Source organism: Thalassophryne amazonica, chromosome 2 (assembly GCF_902500255.1).
Source record: "Thalassophryne amazonica chromosome 2, fThaAma1.1, whole genome shotgun sequence".
In the NCBI taxonomy this organism is placed as follows: Eukaryota; Metazoa; Chordata; class Actinopteri; order Batrachoidiformes; family Batrachoididae; genus Thalassophryne; species Thalassophryne amazonica.
In genome coordinates, this window is record NC_047104.1 from 151,070,123 (window position 1) to 151,095,915 (window position 25,793).

At 40.9% G+C, this 25,793-nt stretch overlaps 1 protein-coding gene across 1 annotated transcript in view; it reads right to left on the reverse strand.

Moving 5' to 3' along the window:
• Positions 1-200: 200 nt before the first annotated feature.
• Positions 201-25,793, reverse strand: part of slc6a5 (solute carrier family 6 member 5) — a 104,425-nt gene continuing 78,832 nt past the window's right edge. The window contains exons 14-15 of the mRNA XM_034163897.1: positions 15,534-15,701; positions 201-378 (exon numbers count right to left, since the gene is read on the reverse strand). Coding sequence (XP_034019788.1) covers positions 223-378; positions 15,534-15,701 — 324 coding nt within the window. The 3' untranslated portion in view covers positions 201-222. The remainder of the gene's footprint in view (positions 379-15,533; positions 15,702-25,793) is intronic.

The following is a 25,793-nucleotide window of genomic DNA, read 5'->3' on the forward strand; positions in this document are numbered from 1 at the left end:
GACTGTGGAGCAGCAGTGAAGAAGCAGACTCCACCTGGGCAAAGCCACACCTCCCTGAAAGAAAAGAGGGAGAGAAGACAGAGTTTCTAATCCATGATACTGGGGAGAAACAGGGAGCACAAAATGGGAAATGGAGGGGGAGCTGGTCTGTAATCAAACACTTCGGCCTTCACCAGTAATGCTACAGGGGAGGAGGTGGTGCGTCTGGTGCTGGGAAGACTGCTAATGGTAGGAACCCAGCTGGAAGTCCTTAGGTGGCAGCTTGAGTCCCAGGGAGCTGGTTCCCAGAGGGTCAATCATATTCTTATAGCGTTCTCCACGGTGCTTCATCAAAAAAGGACCCCAGTCTGGCTGAGGGGAGCAGACCAGCTTCAGACGCTGGAGGAGGACAGAACATAGTTTCATGAATAATTGCAGGAATAATAATGTTAGGCTGTGTGCACAGTGTCTGTCAGGTGTTATACACATTGGATGATTCTGGTTTACAAAACTGTTATTGGTCTGGTTCCGACCTATTAATCCAGTTTACTTCAGAGATCTGAAAGCCGTTATGCTCTGCATGTGCTATGTTTTCGTGTACCTCGTGTCCGCACTGAAGCGGGAAAGAATGCCTTCAGTTTTTCAGCTCCCTCTGATTGGAACGTTCTTCAATCCTAACTGAAACTGTCCAGACTGACTTCCTTGAACAGCTTCCGGTCTATTTTACGAGATCACAAATGGGATTCTTTTTAGCACAATGCCTATGTTTCTGAATCTAAAACTGTTTGAGACTTTACATCGTGTGCAATGTTATTATGACCAAGATGATTGTATTTTATTTATCACCAACGTTCTCATGTTGATGTTAACCTGTCCATTATGATGTGTGCTGCTGCCTTTCTTGGCCAGGTCATCCTTGTCAAAGAGGTTTCGATCTCAATGGAATTCAACATGGTTAAATAAAGGTTATTATGATTATTATAAAACCATGGTCTGCAGGTGTGTCTACAACTGTAAAAATTTCACATATTACTTCATGCCTGCAAGATCTTTGAAAAATAAATACCATGTGGTATGGAAAGAATTGTCAATAAACTGTCAGAACAGAAACACATTGTACTTTACTCCAAAAATGTGAGGAAACCACTCTTATTATTCCATGGGCCAAGCAGGTTTTCGGTATCACTTAAGGTGACAAAACAACACTTAGGATCCAGCCTTGGTGTACTATGGACTACGCAAAAATGTATTGCAGCCATCCCAGGGTAATGTAAAAAATGCTCCAATCATATTGAAAACTATACCACATTATTTGTATGATCATGATGATTCCAAAAAGGTATAGTTTGGACTATCTGTGACTGAATGTTCTGGAGTTTTGAGGTAAAAACAGCAAAAATGGTGACAAAGGTCAGTATCAGTTTGTACAGGGGTCAAAAGTTAAAGTTGCTCCAATTCCAATAAAAAATTATGCCAATTACTGCTTGAAATAAAAGTATTAATAAATGGAATAGTTTTGACTGTGATGAATGTTTGGTCTCCAAAGTAAAGGTCAAACAAGGTCGACGTCCATTGGATTCTATGACATGTGACATATGTTACCCCGTAACGTGATAACAAAGCATGACACATGGTGCAAACTATTCCCTTTTAGAACCCTATTAATTCAAACAACAGCACTGAGGCTGGATTCTAAGAGTCATTTCCTCACCTTAAGTGGTACCAGTTCAGTCAAAATTGATTACTGGCTCATAGACTAATCTAATGTAGCCCAGATTGACATTAGTTAGCATCAAATATACAGTACGTTTCCTTTCAGACTCCCTCAAAAAAAAAAAAATCACCAAATGCCTGTTTACTGATGTAACTTTACTATTCTCTACTTGATTTTATGTAGAATGTTCAATGTCAGGGCTACTTTTAATGGAAGAACTCCACAAAAACACAGACAAGGTCTGACAGTTTTTGGCATTGCGTGTTTAGGAAAATGACGTCACTGTAAAAAAATGTTAAATGTAGACCTCTGTATAGTCATTTACAATCATTTGCTTCTAATTTTTAATAATCACCTTTCACAAAGGCTTTTCACACAGTGGAGAGCTCAATTCAGGGAAGTTGTGGCTCAGAATAAAGAGGTAATCTGGTCATGACCACAATGCAAACTCTTAAAATGATCATTAGTGCTCTCGTAGAGTGATTTAGGACCCACTGTGCAGGAATCTTATCCTGATGTGCAGCATTATGTGTTATAGCAGCTACTCCAAAATCAGTCATAAACCAAGTTATATAAGGTTTTGGACAGTGGGACAGTTTTTTAAATATTGCCTTTGTACAAACCGCTTCAATGGTGTTCAAACAACTGAGATGTGATGTGGAAAATTTCAGTGTTTGAATCCACTGGGTTCGTCAAAAAATGTTGCATTAACCATAAAGGTATTCCAATCATTTTTGTACAGATTCCTTCCGTAGAGCAACACTAGTTTCCAATTCAACAAATTCTTACCTTGGAAAAAATGTGCAACGTCAAAGTCCTGTAAGAAGTGATTTTTCATAAGATAAATTAGATGTGATCAAATGGCAGGAGGATGTATTTAGTTCATGCACTTGAATCAAAGTTGGGGTTTTTTTGTGGTGATGTCGGGTGGGGTTCAACTTTTTTGGTTTCTGAATCCTTTTTCAGACAATTTTCACAGAACATTGGTTATCTCTGCTATGAACAATTTGTCATTACTTTTTGACACCTGGTTTCTGACTGATAACTGGAAGACAAACAGGCATAAAATTGGAACCTCCATGTAATTTTGGTGGTGTAGGTAAATCCAGAATCGAAAAATGAGAGTGACTGAGGCACTTTTGATTGAGATATAATGAAAAATGTACACCAATATTAAATTCAAATGTCCACAAAATCACAATCTGGATCAGATCCGGATCAAACTTTGTTAGGGGGTAGTGAGTACCAGTCAACACCTCACTTTCAAATATGAGTGTGCACATAAAATTGCCAGTGTTTAACACTGATAGTGTTAAATTAACACTAACAGTGAACAGGCCCCGACCAGAGTAGGACTATATGTACACTGACAGTGTTAATCTAACACTATCACTGTTAGTTTTACAACTCCAATTCCAATGAAGTTGGGACATTGTGTAAAATGTAAATAAAAACAAAATGCAATGATTTGCAATTTGTATTTATTTAGTGTTTGTTTTTCTGGTTGAAATAAGATATAAATAATCTACCAGACTTCAAAAAATATACAAGTTTCCATGTTATTTTATTTGTCTAAAAATAAATGTCTGAGGTTCCTTATGTTAAACAAGAAATTATCTAATCTGAAATAACAGGTGGTTTTAATACAGATTAAAGGTTTCTAAACAACCATTTATTGATTTATTTACCTGTTTTAATTACAAGTGTTCTAAACTTTTTTAACAGTAATCAGAAATTTTGGGGTAACAACAACAAAAATACATTTCCAATGATTTTTCTTCAGAAAACTGCTCTCTAAATGAGCAGTCCTGTCACACGTTAATGTTTTGTACAGATTAGTGGTTTCTGCACCAATCGGATTGGTCCAATCCATTTTGTAGAGATCAGTGGTTTCTGCCACGAGTCTTCCGTGTTTTGGCCCGATGCGTCGTTCCTATTGGACAATGCGAAGGTACGTCACAGCTCAGAGTGTCGAAAGTTGGCGCACCTCATCTCGACAGAACACCGGCTCTGTGTGGTATGCAGGAGATCACTTGACCGAGGGTCTATACATTCAAATAATAATTTTAAAAAATACTGTCATCACTCTTCACTCTTAGTCAGTCTCTTACAACGGTGCAGCGTAAATACACGAGCTTTCCAGGAGCGCACGTCTCCAGGGTGCACTATTTTTTTTGGGGGGGGGGGGGGCGACCCCACCCCTGTGATAAACGCCCCCTTAATATTTTTTTTCTGGCGCCAGGTCTGACAAAACGGAAGCAAATGCACACAAGCGGAAAAACGTTTTTGTGTCTCCAAAGTGTGTGTGTGAGTGAGTGAGAGAGAGAGAGAGAGGTAATGTGTAACCACTGCTAGGATTCACACAGCAGTAAATTAAGGAGCTGAAGTCCATAGCTGTTGCATTTAAAGATTAACAAAAGTAAAGCACAGTTAATTAGGATAAAAGAAACAATTCCAACCTTGTAATCAGTAGGAGAGCGGAGAGAAGTCCAGGCGCCGAGGACTCAATCCATTCACAGGGGCGGGAGCGGCTGCTTGCTCTTCCTACAATCTGATTGGCCACCCTGTATGCTTCTCCATTGTCATTGGCTGTTGGTCATGTCAATCATTGTGCTCGATGTAAGTCTCCGTTGTGTGATCAAACGGAAACAACTGAAACCTAGAATAAGACTGCGCCATGTATGAAACACTACAGAACTTTTATTTTGACACAAATTCAGGAAGTGGCTCTGCAGCTGTGCCGATTAAATGCTGTAGCTTCACCGATCATGGACTTTCCTCGTGTTGACAGCAGCGCGCGGTTCAAGAACATTGTATATTTCCATCATCTCTATAAATATGGGAAGGCCGGCCCACGCATGTCTAAACGTGCAGTGGCCCACCGGGCAAATGCCCAAAATCACAGATTATCAGTCCGAGCCTGCTTCTAACAACACTCAATAAGCTTTTGGGAACTGAGGACACTAATTGTGAGTGTCATGATTGGGTATGAAAGGCGCATGCCTAAAAGTCTCAGCCGTTCACAAGCAAAGATGGGGCGAGGATCACCACTTTGTGAACAACTGCATGAAAAATAGTCCAACAGTTTAAGAATAATGTTTCTCAACGTTCAATTGCAAGGAATTTAGGGATTCCATCATCTACAGTCCATAATATAATCAGAAGATTCAGAGAATCTGGAGAACCTTCTACACGTAAGCGACAAGGCTGAAAACCAACATTGAATGCCCGTGACCTTTGATTCCTCAGGCAGCACTGCATTAAAAACCAACATCGTGTAAAGGATCTTACTGCGTGGGCTGAGGAACACTTCAGAAAACCAATGTCAGTTAACACAATTCGTCGCTACATCTACAAGTGCAAGTTAAAACATCTGCCATGCAAAGTTAAAGCCATACATCAACAACATCCAGAAATGCTGCCACCGAGCTCACTTGAAATGGACAGACGCAAAGTGGAAAAGTGTGCTGTGGTCTGATGAGTCCACATTTCAAATTGTTTTTGGAAATCATGGACATTGTGTCCTCTGGACAAAAGAGAATAAAACACCATCCAGATTGTTACCAGTGAAAAGTTCAAAAGCCAGCATCTGTGATGGCATGGGGGTGTGTTAATATCAATGGCATGGGCAACCTACACATCTGTGATGGCACCATCAATGCTGAAAGGTACGTCCAGGTTTTGGAGCAGCACATGCTGCCATCCAAGCAACGTCTTTTTCAGGGACGTCCCTGCTTATTTCATCAAAACAATGCCAAGCCACATTCTGCACGTGTTACAACAGCGTGGCTTCGTAGTAAAAGAGTGCGGGTACTAGACTGGCCTGCCTGCAGTCCAGACCTGACACCCATTGAAAATGTGTGGCACATTATGAAGCACAAAATACGACAATGGAGACCCCGGACTGTTGAACAACTGAAGTCGTACATCAACCAAGAATGGGAAATAATTCCACCTACAAAGCTTCAACAATTAGTGTCCTCAGTTCCCAAATGCTTATTGAGTGTTGTTAGAAGGAAAGGTGATGTAACACAGTGGTAAACATACCACTGTCCCAGCTTTTTTGAAACATGTTGCAGGCATCCATTTCAAAATGAGCAAATATTTGTACAAAAACAATAAGGTTGGTCAGTTTGAACATTAAATCTCTTGTCTTTGTGGTGTATTCAATTGAATATAGGTTGAAGGGGATTTGCAAATCATTGCATCTTGTTTGTGGTTATGGTTAGGGTGGGTGGGAGGAGTATGATTAGGTTATGGTTAAGGTTGGGGGTTGGAGTAGGGTTAGTAATGAGTTAAAAAAAAAAGCCCCGTCACAAAAATTTGACTAATTTCGTACCAGAAGCACGAAAAAAAAAAGCGTGAGACTGGGATGAGCATAACCATTGTAAAATCTATAAAAATGGTTGTAATTCTTGAATGGTTGATACAAAATATTTGGAAAAGCCCTTGAATTAAACTGAAAGTTGACAACATGAGCACAACTTGATTGCTTCATTTTATCTGTGGTGGTGTACCAAGGCATAATTACAAAATGTGAGTCTCTGGCCAAATATTAATGCGGCCAACTGAATTGAAATGAGCTCCAAGTGCTACACAGTAAAGAGTCACCAACAAAACCATGAAACAATAGAGTGAAATCACATGTATTCACACAAATCTGTTACAAAATACCCCTGTCATGTATGGTTTTTCCATTATGACATTCTTGCTGTGTCTGCTCTGAACTACTGATGAGCTAATTATTCCTTTCATTCATTCAAAATCATTCCTCTTGTGTATTATGTTCTGCTCTACATACATATACACTCAGCCGTATTGTCCAATGTGCTATTTCTGTACAGTCTTACAATTTTTTTGGACTTATGCATTAGAAATGTATTCAGCCAACACCACTCTGTGTACTGCCTTGTTTTTACTTCAAGTACATCTTGTGATTTGTACTTTTTGCCCTGGCAGCTTGTTCTGCCCTCCCTTAGTTCTTTTCTTTCATTGTGTCACCACTATGGTTCTGTCACTGTTAGATCTTAGATCTGCGTTTCATACGGTGGATCATCATGTTCTACTTGATAGGCTGGAGAATCATTTTGGGATTGCTGGGAATGTCCTTGCATGGTTGACATCATATCTAACCAGTCGCTCTCAATGTGTCCTGTACAATAATCTTACCTCTTGTCAGGATTTGATACCACTCTAGACAGGAATTGGACCCCAAATGCAAAGTAGCCAAAACACAAGTAGTAATTGCAAAAACAAGATCTTTATAAATCCAAAAAAGGTAATAACACAGAAAATCAGAATATCAAAATTGCAAAAGAGAAAAACTCTAGAAATACTACAAGTGTCCATGAACAAAGTTAGATAAACAAAATTAATTTAATTAATTTAATTTCATTAGCTTATAATGCGCCAAATCACAGCAAAAGCCGTCTCAAGGCGCCTTACATAAAACAAGTCAACATAAAATCACTTCATCTAAAATCCTGGGTCTGTTAGTGAAGCTCAGGGCTAGCTGTCGGTGGACACCTTACTATTCTCTCTATTTCTTTGTTGATTTACTGTGGTGAACTCATACGTTAGGTGCAGTTATTTCCAGCCGACTATTATTTTTCTGTCTGCCCAAGGCATTGAAGAGACCACAGGGCACTAGACTGACCACAGGATGCCCTGGCTGAAGCTGATGCAGCAGCGCGAGCTGATGCAGCAGCTCGCGGACCACCTTACTGAGGGTGACCTCTCTGAGCCACTGCAGTCTGCTTTTGAAATATAGTCTTCTATGCAGGCAGCTGTTGCTAAAATGAAACTGACAAGGCATGGACGGATGCAGGCCCTGCACGCCAGGGTGCCGGACTTATCTTGTGATGATCTGCCTGTGGCACCAATGACTGTGCTCACCTCAGTAATGCACATTGATTTTGATGGTATTCTTTTTTCTGTTTCCTGTTTCTTCCACTTGGTAAAACTTTGTAAAAAGCTTGTAACTGTTAGAATGGCCTAAGCAGTGGGTCACCCCTCTGAGTCTGGTCTGCTTCAGGTTTCTTCCTCAATGTCATCAGAAGGAGTTTTTCCTTACCACTTTCACCTGTGTGCTTGCTCTAGGAGTCTGGTAAAGTTAGGCCTTACTCATGTAAAGCACTTTGAGCTAGCTTTGTTGTGATGTGGCCCTCTATAAATAAATTAAAATGAATCAAAATAAATCATTAAACCTCTTATTTCTGCCTTGATTTTGTGAAAATGCCATTATTTCAGGTGGGTAGATCATAGGTTTAGAAGATGAAGTGTTGGTGTTAATGCAATTCTGACTCAGGAGTTCCAAGATATTTACAACTTTTTCATTACAAATGGGAAAAAAGTTTAAATAAAATTTCATGTAAATATAATCATATTCAATGCAGTAATGAAGTAATTGTCAAAAGGGGCATCTTAAAGGAGACTTGTGACTAGGGGTTGTACACTCAATCCCTGACTGGATGGATACATTTATTATAAGGGAGTTTTTCCTTCCCACTGTCGCCAAGTGCTTGCTCACAGGGGGTCGTTTTGACCGTTGGGGTTTTTACGTAATTATTGTATGGCCTTGCCTTACAATATAAAGCGCCTTGGGGCAACTGTTGTGATTTGGCGCTATATAAATAAAATTGATTGATTGATTGATTAATTAAAAGCAATTAATCCTCTGGGGTCCATGGATATGCAAGTGCACAAAAGTCTACTCTTTGTCATATTTCTCTTAATACATCAGAGACAGAATGTCAGAGACTTTGTTTGACTACGTTCTTAAACTACAACATTTCAGTTCTTGTTTACATTTCTCCTCAAGATCAATCAATCAATTCAATCAATTTTATTTATATCGCGCCAAGTCACAACAAACAGTTGCCCCAAGGCGCTTTATATTGTAAGGCAAGGCCATACAATAATTACGGAAAAACCCCAACGGTCAAAACGACCCCCTGTGAGCAAGGACTTGGCAACAGTGGGAAGGAAAAACTCCCTTTTAACAGGAAGAAACCTCCAGCAGAACCAGGCTCAGGGAGGGGCAGTCTTCTGCTGGGACTGGTTGGGGCTGAGGGGAGAGAATCAGGAAAAGACATGCTGTGGAGAGAGCAGAGATCAATCACTAATGATTAAATGCAGAGTGGTGCATACAGAGCAAAAAGAGAAAGAAACACTCAGTGCATCATGGGAACCCCCCAGCAGTCTAAGTCTATAGCAGCATAACTAAGGGATGGTTCAGGGTCACCTGATCCAGCCCTAACTATAAGCTTTAGCAAAAAGGAAAGTTTTAAGCCTAATCTTAAAGTAGAGAGGGTGTCTGTCTCCCTGATCCGAATTGGGAGCTGGTTCCACAGGAGAGGAGCCTGAAAGCTGAAGGCTCTGCCTCCCATTCTACTCTTACAAACCCTAGGAACTACAAGTAAGCCTGCAGTCTGAGAGCGAAGCGCTCTATTGGGGTGATATGGTACTATGAGGTCCCTAAGATAAGATGGGACCTGATTATTCAAAACCTTATAAGTAAGAAGAAGAATTTTAAATTCTATTCTAGAATTAACAGGAAGCCAATGAAGAGAGGCCAATATGGGTGAGATGTGCTCTCTCCTTCTAGTCCCTGTTAGCACTCTAGCTGCAGCATTTTGAATTAACTGAAGGCTTTTCAGGGAACTTTTAGGACAACCTGATAATAATGAATTACAATAGTCCAGCCTAGAGGAATAAATGCATGAATTAGTTTTTCAGCATCACTCTGAGACAAGACCTTTCTAATTTTAGTGATATTGCACAAATGCAAAAAAGCAGTCCTACATATTTGTTTAATATGCGCATTGAATGACATATCCTGATCAAAAATGACTCCAAGATTTCTCACAGTATTACTAGAGGTCAGGGTAATGCCATCCAGAGTAAGGATCTTGTTAGACACCATGTTTCTAAGATTTGTGGGGCCAAGTACAATAACTTCAGTTTTAGCTGAGTTTAAAAGCAGGAAATTAGAGGTCATCCATGTCTTTATGTCTGTAAGACAATCCTGCAGTTTAGCTAATTGGTGTGTGTCCTCTGGCTTCATGGATAGATAAAGCTGGGTATCATCTGCGTAGCAATGAAAATTTAAGCAATGCCGTCTAATAATACTGCCTAAGGGAAACATGTATAAAGTGAATAAAATTGGTCCTAGCACAGAACCTTGTGGAACTCCATAATTAACCTTAGTCTGTGAAGAAGATTCTCCATTTACATGAACAAATTGTAATCTATTAGATAAATATGATTCAAACCACCGCAGCGCAGTGCCTTTAATACCTATGGCATGCTCTAATCTCTGTAATAAAATGTTATGGTCAACAGTATCAAAAGCAGCGCTGAGGTCTAACAGAACAAGCACAAAGATGAGTCCACTGTCTGAGGCCATAAGAAGATCATTTGTAACCTTCACTAATGCTGTTTCTGTACTATGATGAATTCTAAAACCTGACTGAAACTCTTCAAATAGACCATTCCTCTGCAGATGATCAGTTAGCTGTTTTACAACTACCCTTTCAAGAATTTTTGAGAGAAAAGGAAGGTTGGAGATTGGCCTATAATTAGCTAAGATAGCTGGGTCAAGTGATGGCTTTTTAAGTAATGGTTTAATTACTGCCACCTTAAAAGCCTGTGGTACATAGCCAACTAATAAAGATAGATTGATCATATTTAAGATCGAAGCATTAATTAATGGTAGGGCTTCCTTGAGCAGCCTGGTAGGAATGGGGTCTAATAGACATGTTGATGGTTTGGAGGAAGTAACTAATGAAAATAACTCAGACAGAACAATCGGAGAGAAAGAGTCTAACCAAATACCGGCATCACTGAAAGCAGCCAAAGATAACAATACGTCTTTGGGATGGTTATGAGTAATTTTTTCTCTAATAGTTAAAATTTTATTAGCAAAGAAAGTCATGAAGTCATTACTAGTTAAAGTTAAAGGAATACTCGGCTCAATAGAGCGCTGACTCTTTGTCAGCCTGGCTACAGTGCTGAAAAGAAACCTGGGGTTGTTCTTATTTTCTTCAATTAGTGATGAGTAGTAAGATGTCCTAGCTTTACGGAGGGCTTTTTTTATAGCGCAACAGACCCTTTTTCCAGGCTAAGTGAAGATTTTCTAAATTAGTGAGACGCCATTTCCTCTCCAACTTACGGGTTATCTGCTTTAAGCTCCGAGTTTGTGAGTTATACCACGGAGTCAGGCACTTCTGATTTAAAGCTCTCTTTTTCAGAGGAGCTACAGCATCCAAAGTTGTCTTCAATGAGGATGTAAAACTATTTGACAAGATACTCTATCTCACTTACAGAGTTTAGGTAGCTACTCTGCACTGTCTTGGTATATGGCATTAGAGAACATAAAGAAGGAATCATATCCTTAAACCTAGTTACAGCGCAAGATGAGCCCTGACTCACAGCCAATCCTAGAGGCAAGAGAAGATCACTTGGGCCTCTGTCTCTCTGTCTGTGAGAGGCTGCAGCATATTGGGGGATCCTCACTGAAACACACCACCAGATGCTCATAAAACTAAAACAATGGTAATGTCACCCTGAAAACATTTTTGTTGTTGCTGTTTGTCTTAAAGCAAATCATTGTGGGAAAAAAATGTAGAGGGATTGCTTTTTCTAGGATTGGCGAGTCCCCCAACCCAACCACCCACCCAATGGAACATGTTTTGTAGCAGACAGACAGCTATGAGAGAGAAAGAAAAAAAATATTTTTTTTCAGACAATACAGACTTTCAGGCATAACACACAAGTCATGCACAGGCAGACAGTTTTGACTTATGGTTAAAATTTTAAACAGACTAATTCCGGACAAGGTATTGAAATTGCTGTCACCTCTGTCATTTTACAAAGTGAAAATATCAGCTATATGTTTTAGTTTTAAAGTAATGCACTAATTTGAAGGGTTTAGCATTTAAAGACACACAGGCTGCAATGCATTATGGGAAAAATAGTTTCTTGACGTCAGTGGTGTTTGGTCAGTATAGAAGGAATCGCGATGATGTCACGCGCTGGGTGGGGCCACACCGGTAGGCAAAAAACTCTTCTGCAGCCACTGACTGCAAGACTGTGTGCACTTGGTGATCCATCACACACTGACAGATCAGCACCATGCATAAAAAACACATCACATCTAGATGGATGACAATCCGTTTGAAAGATTTTCACTTTGCAAGCATTTAGTCTCAAGGATCGGATGTGGTTTGGCTCAGAATTGTGTCCAGTAGACACAGGTGGAAGATGGGATCACATTAAAAACAAACCTCCCCTTCTGTATTTTATTTGAATCCCATGATGATACGTTTAGGCGATACGCTGTGACTGAAGTTATTTTGAGGCCTGCTAACTAACATTAATCTGATTTTCGGTTCATTCTTTTGAAATCACACATGTGCAAAAGAGCGATTTTTCAGACTAAAGGGCCTTTCACACTGAATACTTCAGGCCAATCCGTCAACGCTTCCCAATCCGTTAGATGCATTTTCAAGGCGTCTGACGCATCCGACACATGACGTCAGACGTGTTGCTTTGGAAGTGGCAAGGGGGCGGAGATTGTTACGTCACACTCTGGCTGTTTCCACAACCTGAAAAAAGTTCAGCGATCGTCATCTTGAATTTGTGTCGCCTGAACCACAAAAAAGCTTTAAAAACAGCAGTAGAACGATTCTCCCATCACCCTGCTGGGAGAAGCTTTTTTTTCAGCTACTGTTCGGAGTGACGCCGACCGAGGGAGGACTGACAACTTGGTGGGATATTGATGGATATTGATGGATATTGGATATTGGCCGACCCGCAGGGAGAAGCCGGCCTTCAGGCATCATCCCTGGGCAGACCGAGGCAGGCCGCCGGGGTGATGGAGCAAACCCACTCAGTCCGAAATCTGCCACTTTTTGGATATATGCGAAGTCCCACTTTGCCCAACGGAGTTTAGTTCTGCAGCTTTATCGAGGTGAGAATAATATAAAAGTAAAACGTGATGTTTACTGAACTGCTGTGAAGGTTTAATGATCGGCTAACGTTAGCTTAGCCTTTTAGCACAGTTGATCTGAGTGAACGCTTTAATTTGTAAATGGTTCAGTATTTTTTATTTTTACCAAATAAAGCTACAGCTTTTTTCAGACACCACAAAAGCTCAACTTTAAAGAAGTTATTTTTTCAGGCGTTTTTTTTCCATCTTTTTCCCCCCTTTTTTTATATATATATTTAAACTGTTTAGTGTTTCTTTATATTTAAAGAAATATTTTTATTTGTCCCAATCAGGAACATTTGCTGTGCAGACAACCAAACTTCCATTGATGAGCTGAACACCACGAAGTCCAGTCGAAAGAAAACATCTCTGCTTTTCAGCAACACCACCAGAGTTCAAAGCTGCAGAAGAGACCTTCATCTGGTTCAGAGAATCCAGCAGAACACCTGCTTCTAAATAAAAGGCTCTTTCAACAGCAACTATTTTATTATTTTTTAAAAAGCTGTTTCATTTTATATTTTAACAATAAATGAACGGATCATTAAAAATGTCCATGAATCAAAGTCAAAAGACATTTGCACAAGTAGAAGCTCTCCACTTATTGTGCTCAAATTCATATTTTAGAAATGACTCTGTCCTGATAACAACATTAAAGGCAATTGCATATTTTGATGTAATTCTAAGTTGAAATGACTATAAAAAAATTCATCATGAGGTTTATGTCACAGAAATCCTACTTTACAATCACACTGCAGTCATTGTTAAATTATTTCCTGTTGCATTTATAATAAACATTTGTATTTATTTACAGTGTTTGTTTTTCTGGTTGAAATGAGATATAAATAATCTACCAGACTTAAAAATGTACAAATTTCCATGTTATTTTATTTGTCTAAAAATAAATGTCCGAGGTTCCTTATGTTAAACAAGAAATTATCTAATCTGAAATAACAGGTGGTTTTAATTTACAGATGAAAGATTTCTAAAGAACCATTTATTGATTTATTTAGCTATTTTAATTACAAGTGTTCTAAACTTTTTTTAACAGTAATCATAAATTCTGAGGTAACAAACAACAACAAAAACATTTCCAAAGATTTTTCTTCAGAAAACTGCTCCATAAATGAGCAGTCCTGAGACACGTATGTTTTGCACAGATCAGTGGTTTCTGCACCGATCCATTTTGTACAGATCAGTGGTTTCTGCCACCCGTCTTCCATGTTTTGGCCCGATGCGTTGTCCCTATTGGACAACGCAAAGGTACGTCACAGCTCAGAACATCGAAAGTTGGATTGGATTGAACTTTGACTGCGTCAGCCTGCTGACAAGCGGCAATGCGCGCTCCCGACAGAAGCGTCAATTTAGCTAGGCTTTTGATGGGACGCTTCTGACGCATCTAAAAAGCAACGCGTCTCATTGAAAATAATGCTTTTTAGACCAATTTTTGATGCATTTGACGCATCTGACGCATTCAGTGTGAAAGGCTCTAAACGGATGAACACAAAGTGTAAAGTTGGACTTACCAGCATCAAAACGACTGTAAGCTGCAGAAGAAATAAAACCAGTGAGAAGAAACACAGAGGCGACTGTCCAAGAAACCATAGTTCAGTTCTAGCTGGTCTGGTAGCTTTCAGGTTGTTAAAATGTATGAATACATACATTACACATACACATATACACACACACACACATACATAAATATAAATATAGATAGATAGATACTCTCAAAATGTTATGGATGGGCTGATTTTGTGTTTGTGGATCTTGTGTTTTTTTGTTATTGTATTTTTGGGACGTTGAGTGATCCACACAGGTGTATATAATCAATGGGTGCGGGTGTATATGTAATTAAAGCAGCCGCCTCATTGTGGTGGCTTTTTTTTTTTTTTTTTTGGTCACAGAGAAACCTTTGGCTCGTTGTTTTTCTTTTTTTTTTCTTTTGTAAAAAAACAATTTGAAAACTGAAAATAGTGATTCAGCACGTTTAGCAACTGTGACTGCCATGAACACTGCCATCTACTGGATGGCCAGTAGGTGGCCATTTTCCAATAATGCACTCCGGCATGTGTGTCTGTACTCCATCAACGCTAAAACCTTCAAAATTAGTCTATTGTTTAAAACTAAAACATACAGCTGATATTTTCACTTTGTAAAACAACAGAGGTGACATTAATTTCAATAAGTTGTCCGGAATTAGTTTGTTTGAAATTTTAACCATAAGTCAAAACTGTCTGCCTGTGCTTGACTCGTGTGATGCACCTGCAGGTCGGTATGGCGTGAAAAATAAATGTTTTTTCTCCTCTCCTCTCCTCTCCTCTCCTCTCCTCTCCTCTCTGGTCACCAGATCTCTTTTGCTTAGAGAAAGCTGATTTGAGACTGAAGTGCTGACTTGTTATTGTGTCATTAGCTGCCAGTGTCAATACTAAAAGTTATAGCTTTAACTTTTACCTGTAACTTCCACTTAATTTTTTATGGGTTTAGCTTTATAAAAGTTAACTATTTAGTTAGTGAATTAATGGTGATCGAAGCTAATGTTTTGGTTAACTGTGCCCACCACTGTTGATGGTAAAATTTAAAAAATACCCTTGGATTCCAAAGAGTATAATCACTTTCCACTATGTGCACTATCTATCAGTTCCGTTAGGCTTATGTCCTCACGTCTATGTATGTCTACAGTTATCACAACTTATTCCTGATAGCCCTGGGGGGCTTGGAGGCCTAAAAAAGGCCCACTGGACCTTCAGGAAAATGCTGAAATTAATATTCAATAACTTTCTCCTTGCTAATGAGCAAAGGATGAGACTACTGAGACTGTGTGTGTGTGTGGGGGGGGGGGGGGGCACTTGTTACCTCAGTGATGGTACCAGGTGCAAGGTACATCTTAATGAAGAACATGATGGGGATCCAGATGACGGAGCAAATCACCATGAGCCAACCCAGCACCATTGACCAGGTTGGGTATGTGTAGTCCTCATATGTCATGACCTTCCACTGGTATAGGCTCAGTCCCAGGATGCCCTGTGCAGACAAGATGAGGAGGAGGAGGTCGGCGATGGAGAGAGGAAAATTAGTATCAGAGAGCATTCTTGACACGAAGCAGAAGGTTTGACCATATTATGCCCATTTTAGGCATCCCTTCACTGGCTATAACGTGTCTCTGTGAGGTCGGATTTTAAGGTTTTGCTATTGGCCTATAGAGTTATTCATGGACTTACACCGGCCTATCTGGCTGATTTAGTTAAGCCTTATGTACCGGCCCGGCGTTCACGGGATGCAGGACTGCTCTGTGTCCCAAGGAGAGCCTTTTTGTACCGTGCTCCTGTTTTGTGGAATGCTGAAGACAAATCTTTTTAACCCAGTCTAGCATCCTTTTTTAATTTTTTTTAAGTTCTTTATCTTTTATTGTGTTTTATTGTGAACATTTAATTGTGTGGTTTTTTTTTGTTTTTTTTTTTATGGTTTCATTTTATTTTACATTGCTTTTTATTATTTTATATTGGTCTTGGGCTGTTTTTATGTGATGCGCCTTGAGGCGACATTGTCGTGATTTGACATGAATTGAAAATTCCCTTCAGTTTCTACCTGCTGGGTTAAAAAAGGACAAATTCATAAACATTCTCCTTTCAGTTTAACACAGGTTTATGAAAACAACAACACCATACTGAAGTTTGTTGGTTTGGGTTCACACAGCATGTGACATATCTACTATTACTAGTACTATTACATCATTTGATCAGTTGATGTTGACTGCCTCTACTGGTGGTTGGCTCTCACTGCGGTATTGTATCACGCCCTGTTCCGGAGCACAGCGGCGTTTTGCTGTATCTGTTTGCTGTTTAATCTGCGTAGTTAGATTGATCTAGATAACTAGATAACGATTTGTTTCACAGTGTAATCTTCACGTGCCTTAACTAAAGCACTCCCTCTGCTGAATCACCTCTAAATTATTTACACATTATTCACTTTGTGTGTTTTTAGGAATCTGCTAGCTTAGCCCAACTACTAGCTCTTAGCCGATTTAGCATGGTGGCTTCTCCTGTCTCTCCCGCACTTTTCTGCTCTGGGTGTGAAATGTTTAGTTATTCCTCTGCCTCCTTTAGCAGTAATGGTACTTGTAATAAGTGTAGCTTATTCGTAGCTTTGGAGGCCAGGCTGGGCGAATTGGAGACTCGGCTCCGCACCGTGGAAAATTCTACAGCTAGCCAGGTCCCTGTAGTCGGTGCGGACCAAGGTAGCTTAGCCGCCGTTAGTTCCCTTCCAGCAGATCCCGAGCAGCCGGGAAAGCAGGCCGACTGGGTGACTGTGAGGAGGAAGCGTAGCCCTAAACAGAAGCCCCGTGTACACCGCCAACCCGTTCACATTTCTAACCGCTTTTCCCCACTCGGTGACACACCCGCCGAGGATCAAACTCTGGTTATTGGCGACTCTGTTTTGAGAAATGTGAAGTTAGTGACACCAGCAACCATAGTCAAATGTCTTCCGGGGGCCAGAGCAGGCGACATTGAAGGAAATTTGAAACTGCTGGCTAAGGCTAAGCGTAAATTTGGTAAGATTGTAATTCACGTCGGCAGTAATGACACCCGGTTACGCCAATCGGAGGTCACTAAAATTAACATTGAATCAGTGTGTAACTTTGCAAAAACAATGTTGGACTCTGTAGTTTTCTCTGGGCCCCTCCCCAATCGGACCGGGAGTGACATGTTTAGCCGCATGTTCTCCTTGAATTGCTGGCTGTCTGAGTGGTGTCCAAAAAAATGAGGTGGGCTTCATAGATAACTGGCAAAGCTTCTGGGGAAAACCTGGTCTTGTTAAGAGAGCCAGCATCCACCCCACTTTGGATGGAGCAGCTCTCATTTCTAGAAATCTGGCCAATTTTCTTAAATCCTCCAAACCGTGACTATGCAGGGTTGGGACCAGGAAGCAGAGTTGTAGTCTTACACACCTCTCTGCCGCTTCTCTCCCCCTGCCATCCCCTCATTACCCCATCCCCGTAGAGACGGTGCCTGCTCCCAGACCACCAATAACCAGCAAAAATCTATTTAAGCATAAAAATTCAAAAAGAAAAAATAATATAGCACCTTCAACTGCACCACAGACTAAAACAGTTAAATGTGGTCTATTAAACATTAGCTCTCTCTTCTAAGTCCTTGTTAGTAAATGATATAATAATTGATCAACATATTGATTTATTCTGCCTTACAGAAACCTGGTTACAGCAGGATGAATGTGTTAGTTTAAATGAGTCAACGCCCCCGAATCACACTAACTGCCAGAATGCTCGTAGCACGGGCCGAGGCGGAGGATTAGCAGCAATCTTCCATTCCATCTTATTAATTAATCCAAAACCCAGACAGAGCTTTAATTCATTTGAAAGCTTGACTCTTAGTCTTGTCCATCCAAATTGGAAGTCCCAAAAACCAGTTTTATTTGTTATTATCTATCGTCCACCTGGTCGTTACTGTAAGTTTCTCTGTGAATTTTCAGACTTTTTGTCTGACTTAGTGCTTAGCTCAGATAAGATAATTATAGTGGGTGATTTTAACATCCACACAGATGCTGAGAATGACAGCCTCAACACTGCATTTAATCTATTATTAGACTCAATTGGCTTTGTTCAAAATGTAAATGAGTCCACCCACCACTTTAATCATATCTTAGATCTTGTTCTGATTTATGGTATGGAAATTGAAGACTTAACAGTATTCCCTGAAAACTCCCTTCTGTCTGATCATTTCTTAATAACATTTACATTTACTCTGATGGACTACCCAGCAGTGGGGAATACGTTTCATTACACTAGAAGTCTTTCAGAAAGCGCTGTAACTAGGTTTAAGGATATGATTCCTTCTTTATGTTCTCTAATGCCATATACCAACACAGTGCAGAGTAGCTACCTAAACTCTGTAAGTGAGATAGAGTATCTCATCAATAGTTTTACATCCTCATTGAAGACAACTTTGGATGCTGTAGCTCCTCTGAAAAAGAGAGCTTTAAATCAGAAGTGCTTGACTCCGTGGTATAACTCACAAACTCGCAGCTTAAAGCAGATAACCCATAAGTTGGAGAGGAAATGGCGTCTCACTAATTTAGAAGATCTTCACTTAGCCTAGAAAAAGAGTCTGTTGCTCTATAAAAAAGCCCTCCGTAAAGCTAGGACATCTTACTACTCATCACTAATTGAAGAAAATAAGAACAACCCCAGGTTTCTTTTCAGCACTGTAGCCAGGCTGACAAAGACTCAGAGCTCTATTGAGCCGAATATTCCTTTAACTTTAACTAGTAATGACTTCATGACTTTCTTTGCTAATAAAATTTTAACTATTAGAGAAAAAATTACTCATAACCATCCCAAAGACGTATCGTTATCTTTGGCTGCTTTCAGTGATGCCGATATTTGGTTAGACTCTTTCTCTCCGATTGTTCTGTCTGAGATATTTTCATTAGTTACTTCCTCCAAACCATCAACATGTCTATTAGACCCCATTCCTACCAGGCTGCTCAAGTAAGCCCTACCATTATTTAATGCTTCGTTCTTAAATATGATCAATCTGTCTTTATTAGTTGGCTATGTACCACAGGCTTTTAAGGTGGCAGTAATTAAACCATTACTTAAAAAGCCATCACTTGACCCAGCTATCTTAACCAATTATAGGCCAATCTCCAACCTTCCTTTTCTCTCAAAACTTCTTGAAAGGGTAGTTGTAAAACAGCTAACTGATCATCTGCAGAGGAATGGTCTATTTCAGGGGTGGGCAACGAGGGCCGAGATACTGCATGTTTTCCTTGCAACCAATCACCTCAGCAGGTGGGTTGCTGATGAGCTTCTCCCTTGAACATAAACACCTGGTTGTCAATGAAATCACCTGCTGAAACACCTGAACATTAATGAAATCACCTGCTGAGATGATTGGTAGCAAGGAAAACCTGCAGTGCTTCGGCCCTTCATGGCACATGATTGCCCACCCCTGGTCTATTTGAAGAGTTTCAGTCAGGTTTTAGAATTCATCATAGTACAGAAACAGCATTAGTGAACGTTACAAATGATCTTCTTATGGCCTCAGACAGTGGACTCATCTCTGTGCTTGTTCTGTTAGACCTCAGTGCTGCTTTTGATACTGTTGACCATAAAATTTTATTACAGAGATTAGAGCATGCCATAGGTATTAAAGGCACTGCGCTGTGGTGGTTTGAATCATATTTATCTAATAGATTACAATTTGTTCATGTAAATGGGGAATCTTCTTCACAGACTAAGGTTAATTATGGAGTTCCACAAGGTTCTGTGCTAGGACCAATTTTATTCACTTTATACATGCTTCCCTTAGGCAGTATTATTAGACGGCATTGCTTAAATTTTCATTGTTACGCAGATGATACCCAGCTTTATCTATCCATGAAGCCAGAGGACACACACCAATTAGCTAAACTGCAGGATTGTCTTACAGACGTAAAGACATGGATGACCTCTAATTTCCTGCTTTTAAACTCAGCTAAAACTGAAGTTATTGTACTTGGCCCCACAAATCTTAGAAACATGGTGTCTAACCAGATCCTTACTCTGGACGGCATTACCCTGACCTCTAGTAATACTGTGAGAAATCTTGGAGTCATTTTTGATCAGGATATGTCATTCAATGCGCATATTAAACAAATATGTAGGACTGCTTTTTTGCATTTATGCAATATCTCTAAAATTAGAAAGGTCTTGTCTCAGAGTGATGCTGAAAAACTAATTCATGCATTTATTTCCTCTAGGCTGGACTATTGTAATTCATTATTATCAGGCTGTCCTAAAAGTTCCCTGAAAAGCCTTCAGTTAATTCAAAATGCTGCAGCTACAGTACTAACGGGAACTAGAAGGAGAGAGCATATCTCACCCATATTGGCCTCTCTTCATTGGCTTTCTGTTAATTCTAGAATAGAATTTAAAATTCTTCTTCTTACTTATAAGGTTTTGAATAATCAGGTCCCATCTTATCTTAGGGACCTCATAGTACCACATCACCCCAATAGGGCGCTTCACTCTCAGACTGCAGGCTTACTTGTAGTTCCTAGGGTTTGTAAGAGTAGTATGGGAGGCAGAGCCTTCAGCTTTCAGGCTCCTCTCCTGTGGAACCAGCTCCCAATTCAGATCAGGGAGACAGACACCCTCTCTACTTTTAAGATTAGGCTTAAAACTTTCCTTTTTGCTAAAGCTTATAGTTAGGGCTGGATCAGGTGACCCTGAACCATCCCTTAGTTATGCTGCTATAGACTTAGACTGCTGGGGTGTTCCCATGATGCACTGAGTGTTTCTTTCTCTTTTTGCTCTGTATGCACCACTCTGCATTTAATCATTAGTGATTGATCTCTGCTCCCCTCCACAGCATGTCTTTTTCCTGGTTCTCTCCCTCAGCCCCAACCAGTCCCAGCAGAAGACTGCCCCTCCCTGAGCCTGGTTCTGCTGGAGGTTTCTTCCTGTTAAAAGGGAGTTTTTCCTTCCCACTGTAGCCAAGTGCTTGCTCACAGGGGGTCGTTTTGACCGTTGGGGTTTTACATAATTATTGTATGGCCTTGCCTTACAATATAAAGAGCCTTGGGGCAACTGTTTGTTGTGATTTGGCGCTATATACATAAAATTGATTGATTGATTGATTGATATATTGTAAGGCAAGGCCATACAATAATTACAGAAAAACCCCAACGGTCAAAACGACCCCCTGTGAGCAAGCACTTGGCAACAGTGAGAAGGAAAAACTCCCTTTTAACAGGATTAAACCTCCAGCAGAACCACTCTCAGGGAGGGGCAGTCTTCTGCTGGGACTGGTTGGGGCTGAGGGAGAGAACCAGGAAAAAGACATGCTGTGGAGGGGAGCAGAGATCAATCACTAATGATTAAATGCAGAGTGGTGCATACAGAGCAAAAAGAGAAAGAAACACTCAGTGCATCATGGGAACCCCCCAGCAGTCTAAGTCTATAGCAGCATAACTAAGGGATGGTTCAGGGTCACCTGATCCAGCCCTAACTATAAGCTTTAGCAAAAAGGAAAGTTTTAAGCCTAATCTTAAAAGTAGAGAGGGTGTCTGTCTCCCTGATCTGAATTGGGAGCTGGTTCCACAGGAGAGGAACCTGAAAGCTGAAGGCTCTGCCTCCCATTCTACTCTTACAAACCCTAGGAACTACAAGTAAGCCTGCAGTCTGAGAGCGAAGCGCTCTATTGGGGTGATATGGTTCTATGAGGTCCCAAAGATAAGATGGGACCTGATTATTCAAAACCTTATACGTAAGAAGAAGAATTTTAAATTCTATTCTAGAATTAACAGGAAGCCAATGAAGAGAGGCCAATATGGGTGAGATATGCTCTCTCCTTCTAGTCCCTGTAAGTACTCTAGCTGCAGGAACTTTTAGGACAACCTGATAATAATGAATTACAATAGTCCAGCCTAGAGGAAATAAATGCATGAATTAGTTTTTCAGCATCACTCTGAGACAAGACCTTTCTAATTTTAGAGATATTGCGCAAATGCAAAAAAGCAGTCCTACATATTTGTGTAATATGCGCATTGAATGACATATCCTGATCAAAAATGACTCCAAGATTTCTCACAGTATTACTAGAGGTCAGGGTAATGCCATCCAGAGTAAGGATCTGGTTAGACACCATGTTTCTAAGATTTGTGGGGCAAAGTACAGTAACATCAGTTTTATCTGAGTTTAAAAGCAGGAAATTAGAGGTCATCCATGTCTTTATGTCTGTAAGACAATCCTGCAGTTTAGCTAATTGGTGTGTGTCCTCTGGCTTCATGGATAGATAAAGCTGGGTATCATCTGCGTAACAATGAAAATTTAAGCAATGCCATCTAATAATACTGCCTAAGGGAAGCATGTATAAAGTGAATAAAATTGGTCCTAGCACAGAACCTTGTGGAACTCCATAATTAACCTTAGTCTGTGAAGAAGATTCCCCATTTACATGAACAAATTGTAATCTATTAGATAAATATGATTCAAACCACGGCAGCGCAGTGCCTTTAATACCTAATAGATTAAATGCAGTGTTGAGGCTGTCATTCTCAGCATCTGTGTGGATGTTAAAATCACCCACTATAATTATCTTATCTGAGCTAAGCACTAAGTCAGACAAAAAGTCTGAAAATTCACAGAGAAACTTACAGTAACGACCAGGTGGACGATAGATAATAACAAATAAAACTGTTTTTTGGGACTTCCAATTTGGATGGACAAGACTAAGAGTCAAGCTTTCAAATGAATTAAAGCTCTGTCTGGGTTTTTGATTAATTAATAAGCTGGAATGGAAGATTGCTGCTAATCCTCTGCCTCGGCCCGTGCTACGAGCATTCTGACAGTTAGTGTGACTCGGGGGTGTTGACTCATTTAAACTAACATATTCATCCTGCTGTAACCAGCTTTCTGTAAGGCAGAATAAATCAATATGTTGATCAATTATTATATCATTTACTAACAGGGACTTAGAAGAGAGAGACCTAATGTTTAATAGACCACATTTAACTGTTTTAGTCTGTGGTGCAGTTGAAGGTGCTATATTATTTTTTCTTTTTGAATTTTTATGCTTAAATTGATTTTTGCTGGTTATTGGTGGTCTGGGAGCAGGCACCGTCTCTACAGGGATGGGGTAATGAGGGGATGGCAGGGGGAGAGAAGCTGCAGAGAGGTGTGTAAGACTACAACTCTGCTTCCTGGTCCCTACCCTGGATAGTCACGGTTTGGAGGATTTAAGAAAATTGGCCAGATTTCTAGAAATGAGAGCTGCTCCATCCAAAGTGGGATGGATGCCGTCTCTCCTAACAAGACCAGGTTTTCCCCAGAAGCTTTGCCAATTATCTATGAAGCCCACCTCATTTTTTGGACACCACTCAGACAGCCAGCAATTCAAGGAGAACATGCGGCTAAACATGTCACTCCCGGTCCGATTGGGGAGGGGCCCAGAGAAAACTACAGAGTCCAACATTGTTTTTGCAAAGTTACACACCGATTCAATGTTAATTTTAGTGACCTCCGATTGGCGTAACCGGGTGTCATTACTGCCGACGTGAATTACAATCTTACCAAATTTACGCTTAGCCTTAGCCAGCAGTTTCAAATTTCCTTCAATGTCGCCTGCTCTGGCCCCCGGAAGACAACTGACTATGGTTGCTGGTGTCGCTAACTTCACATTTCTCAAAACAGAGTCGCCAATAACCAGAGTTTGATCCTCGGTGGGTGTGTCGCCGAGTGGGGAAAAACGGTTAGAAATGTGAACGGGTTGGCGGTGTACACGGGGCTTCTGTTTAGGGCTACGCTTCCTCCTCACAGTCACCCAGTCGGCCTGCTTTCCCGGCTGCTCGGGATCTGCTGGAAGGGAACTAACGGCGGCTAAGCTACCTTGGTCCGCACCGACTACAGGGACCTGGCTAGCTGTAGAATTTTCCACGGTGCGGAGCCGAGTCTCCAATTCGCACAGCGTGGCCTCCAAAGGTACGAATAAGCTACACTTATTACAAGTACCATTACTGCTAAAGGAGGCCGAGGAATAACTAAACATTTCACACCCAGAGCAGAAAAGTGCGGGAGAGACAGGAGAAGCCACCATGCTAAACCGGCTAAGAGCTAGTAGCTGGGCTAAGCTAGCGGATTCCTAAAAACACACAAAGTGAATAATGTGTAAATAATTTAGAGGTGATACAGCAGAGGGAGTGCTTTAGTTAAGGTATGTGAAGGTTACACTGTGAAACAAATTGTTATCTAGTTATCTAGATCAATCTAACTGCGCAGATTAAACAGCTAACAGATACAGCAAAACATCGCTGTGCTCCGGAACACTAAGTGATACAATACCGCAGTGAGAGCCAACCACCAGTAGAGGCAAGCAAGAGCTAAGCACTGAGCACAGTGCTTCAATAAAGCGCCTTGCGGCAGCTGTTTGTTGTGATTTGGCGCTATATAAATAAAATTGATTTGATTTGATTTGATATCCCACTGCAGCTTGTCTGCACTGGATCATTCGGATGTGAGGCATTTCAACTGTTTTATTCCAAACTCTGCAACTTATCTAATGTGACTGCTTTTGGGCATCTTTTTTTTACCTTTTGACAGCGCACATTTAATTTGGGCTTGTGTGTGTGTGTGTGTGTGTGTGTGTGTGTGTGTGTGTGTGTGTGTGTGTGTGTGTGTGTGTGTGTGTGTGTGTGTGTGTGTGTGTGTGTGTGTGTGTGTGTGTGTGTGTGTGTTATTTTAAAAAGTTAATCCTGACCCGATAGCAGTCATGTTCCTTTTTTTCAAACACTCAGATGGTTTTTAATAAATTGTTATATTTTCTATGTGTGATCTATTTCTCAGTCATATAAAACCCATTAAAACGTGTTAAGTAATGTTAATTTAATACTGCCTTATGATGACAAAAGGACTGTCAACAGATCATTTCTCTGTCAGCTGCATGCTGCATGTTCTCTACCAGAGGCCTGGAATTTAGGGAGTAACCCTGTTGTGTCTGATGATTTGTGGACATTGATATTGGACGGATATCCATCCATCCATCCATTTTCCTCCGCTTTATCCGGAGTCGGGTCGCGGGGGCAGCAGCTCAAGCAAAGCCGCCCAGACCTCCCGATCCACACACACCTCCCCCAGCTCCTCCGGGGGAACCCCAAGGTGTTCCCAAGCCAGCCGACAGATGTAGTCCCTCCAGCGTGTCCCGGATCTTCCCCGGGGCCTACTCCCAATGGGACGTGCCCGGAACACCTCTCCAGCGAGGCGTCCAGGGGGCATCCAGAAAAGATGCCCGAGCCACCTCAACTGACTCCTGTCGATGTGGAGGAGCAGCGGCTCGACTCCGAGCTCCTCCCGAGTGACCAAGCTCCTCATCTTATCTCTAAGGGAGCGCCCAGCCTCCCGGCCGCTTGTACTCGCGATCCCATTCTTTCGGTCATGAGCCAAATCTCATGACCATAGGTGAGGATCGGAATGCAGATTGATCGGTAAATCAAGAGCTTTGCCCCCCTACTCAGCTCTCTCTTCACCACGACGGTCCGATACAGCGACCGCATCACTACAGATGCTGCACCGATCCGTCTATCGATCTCACGCTCCATCCGTCCCTCATGAACAAGACC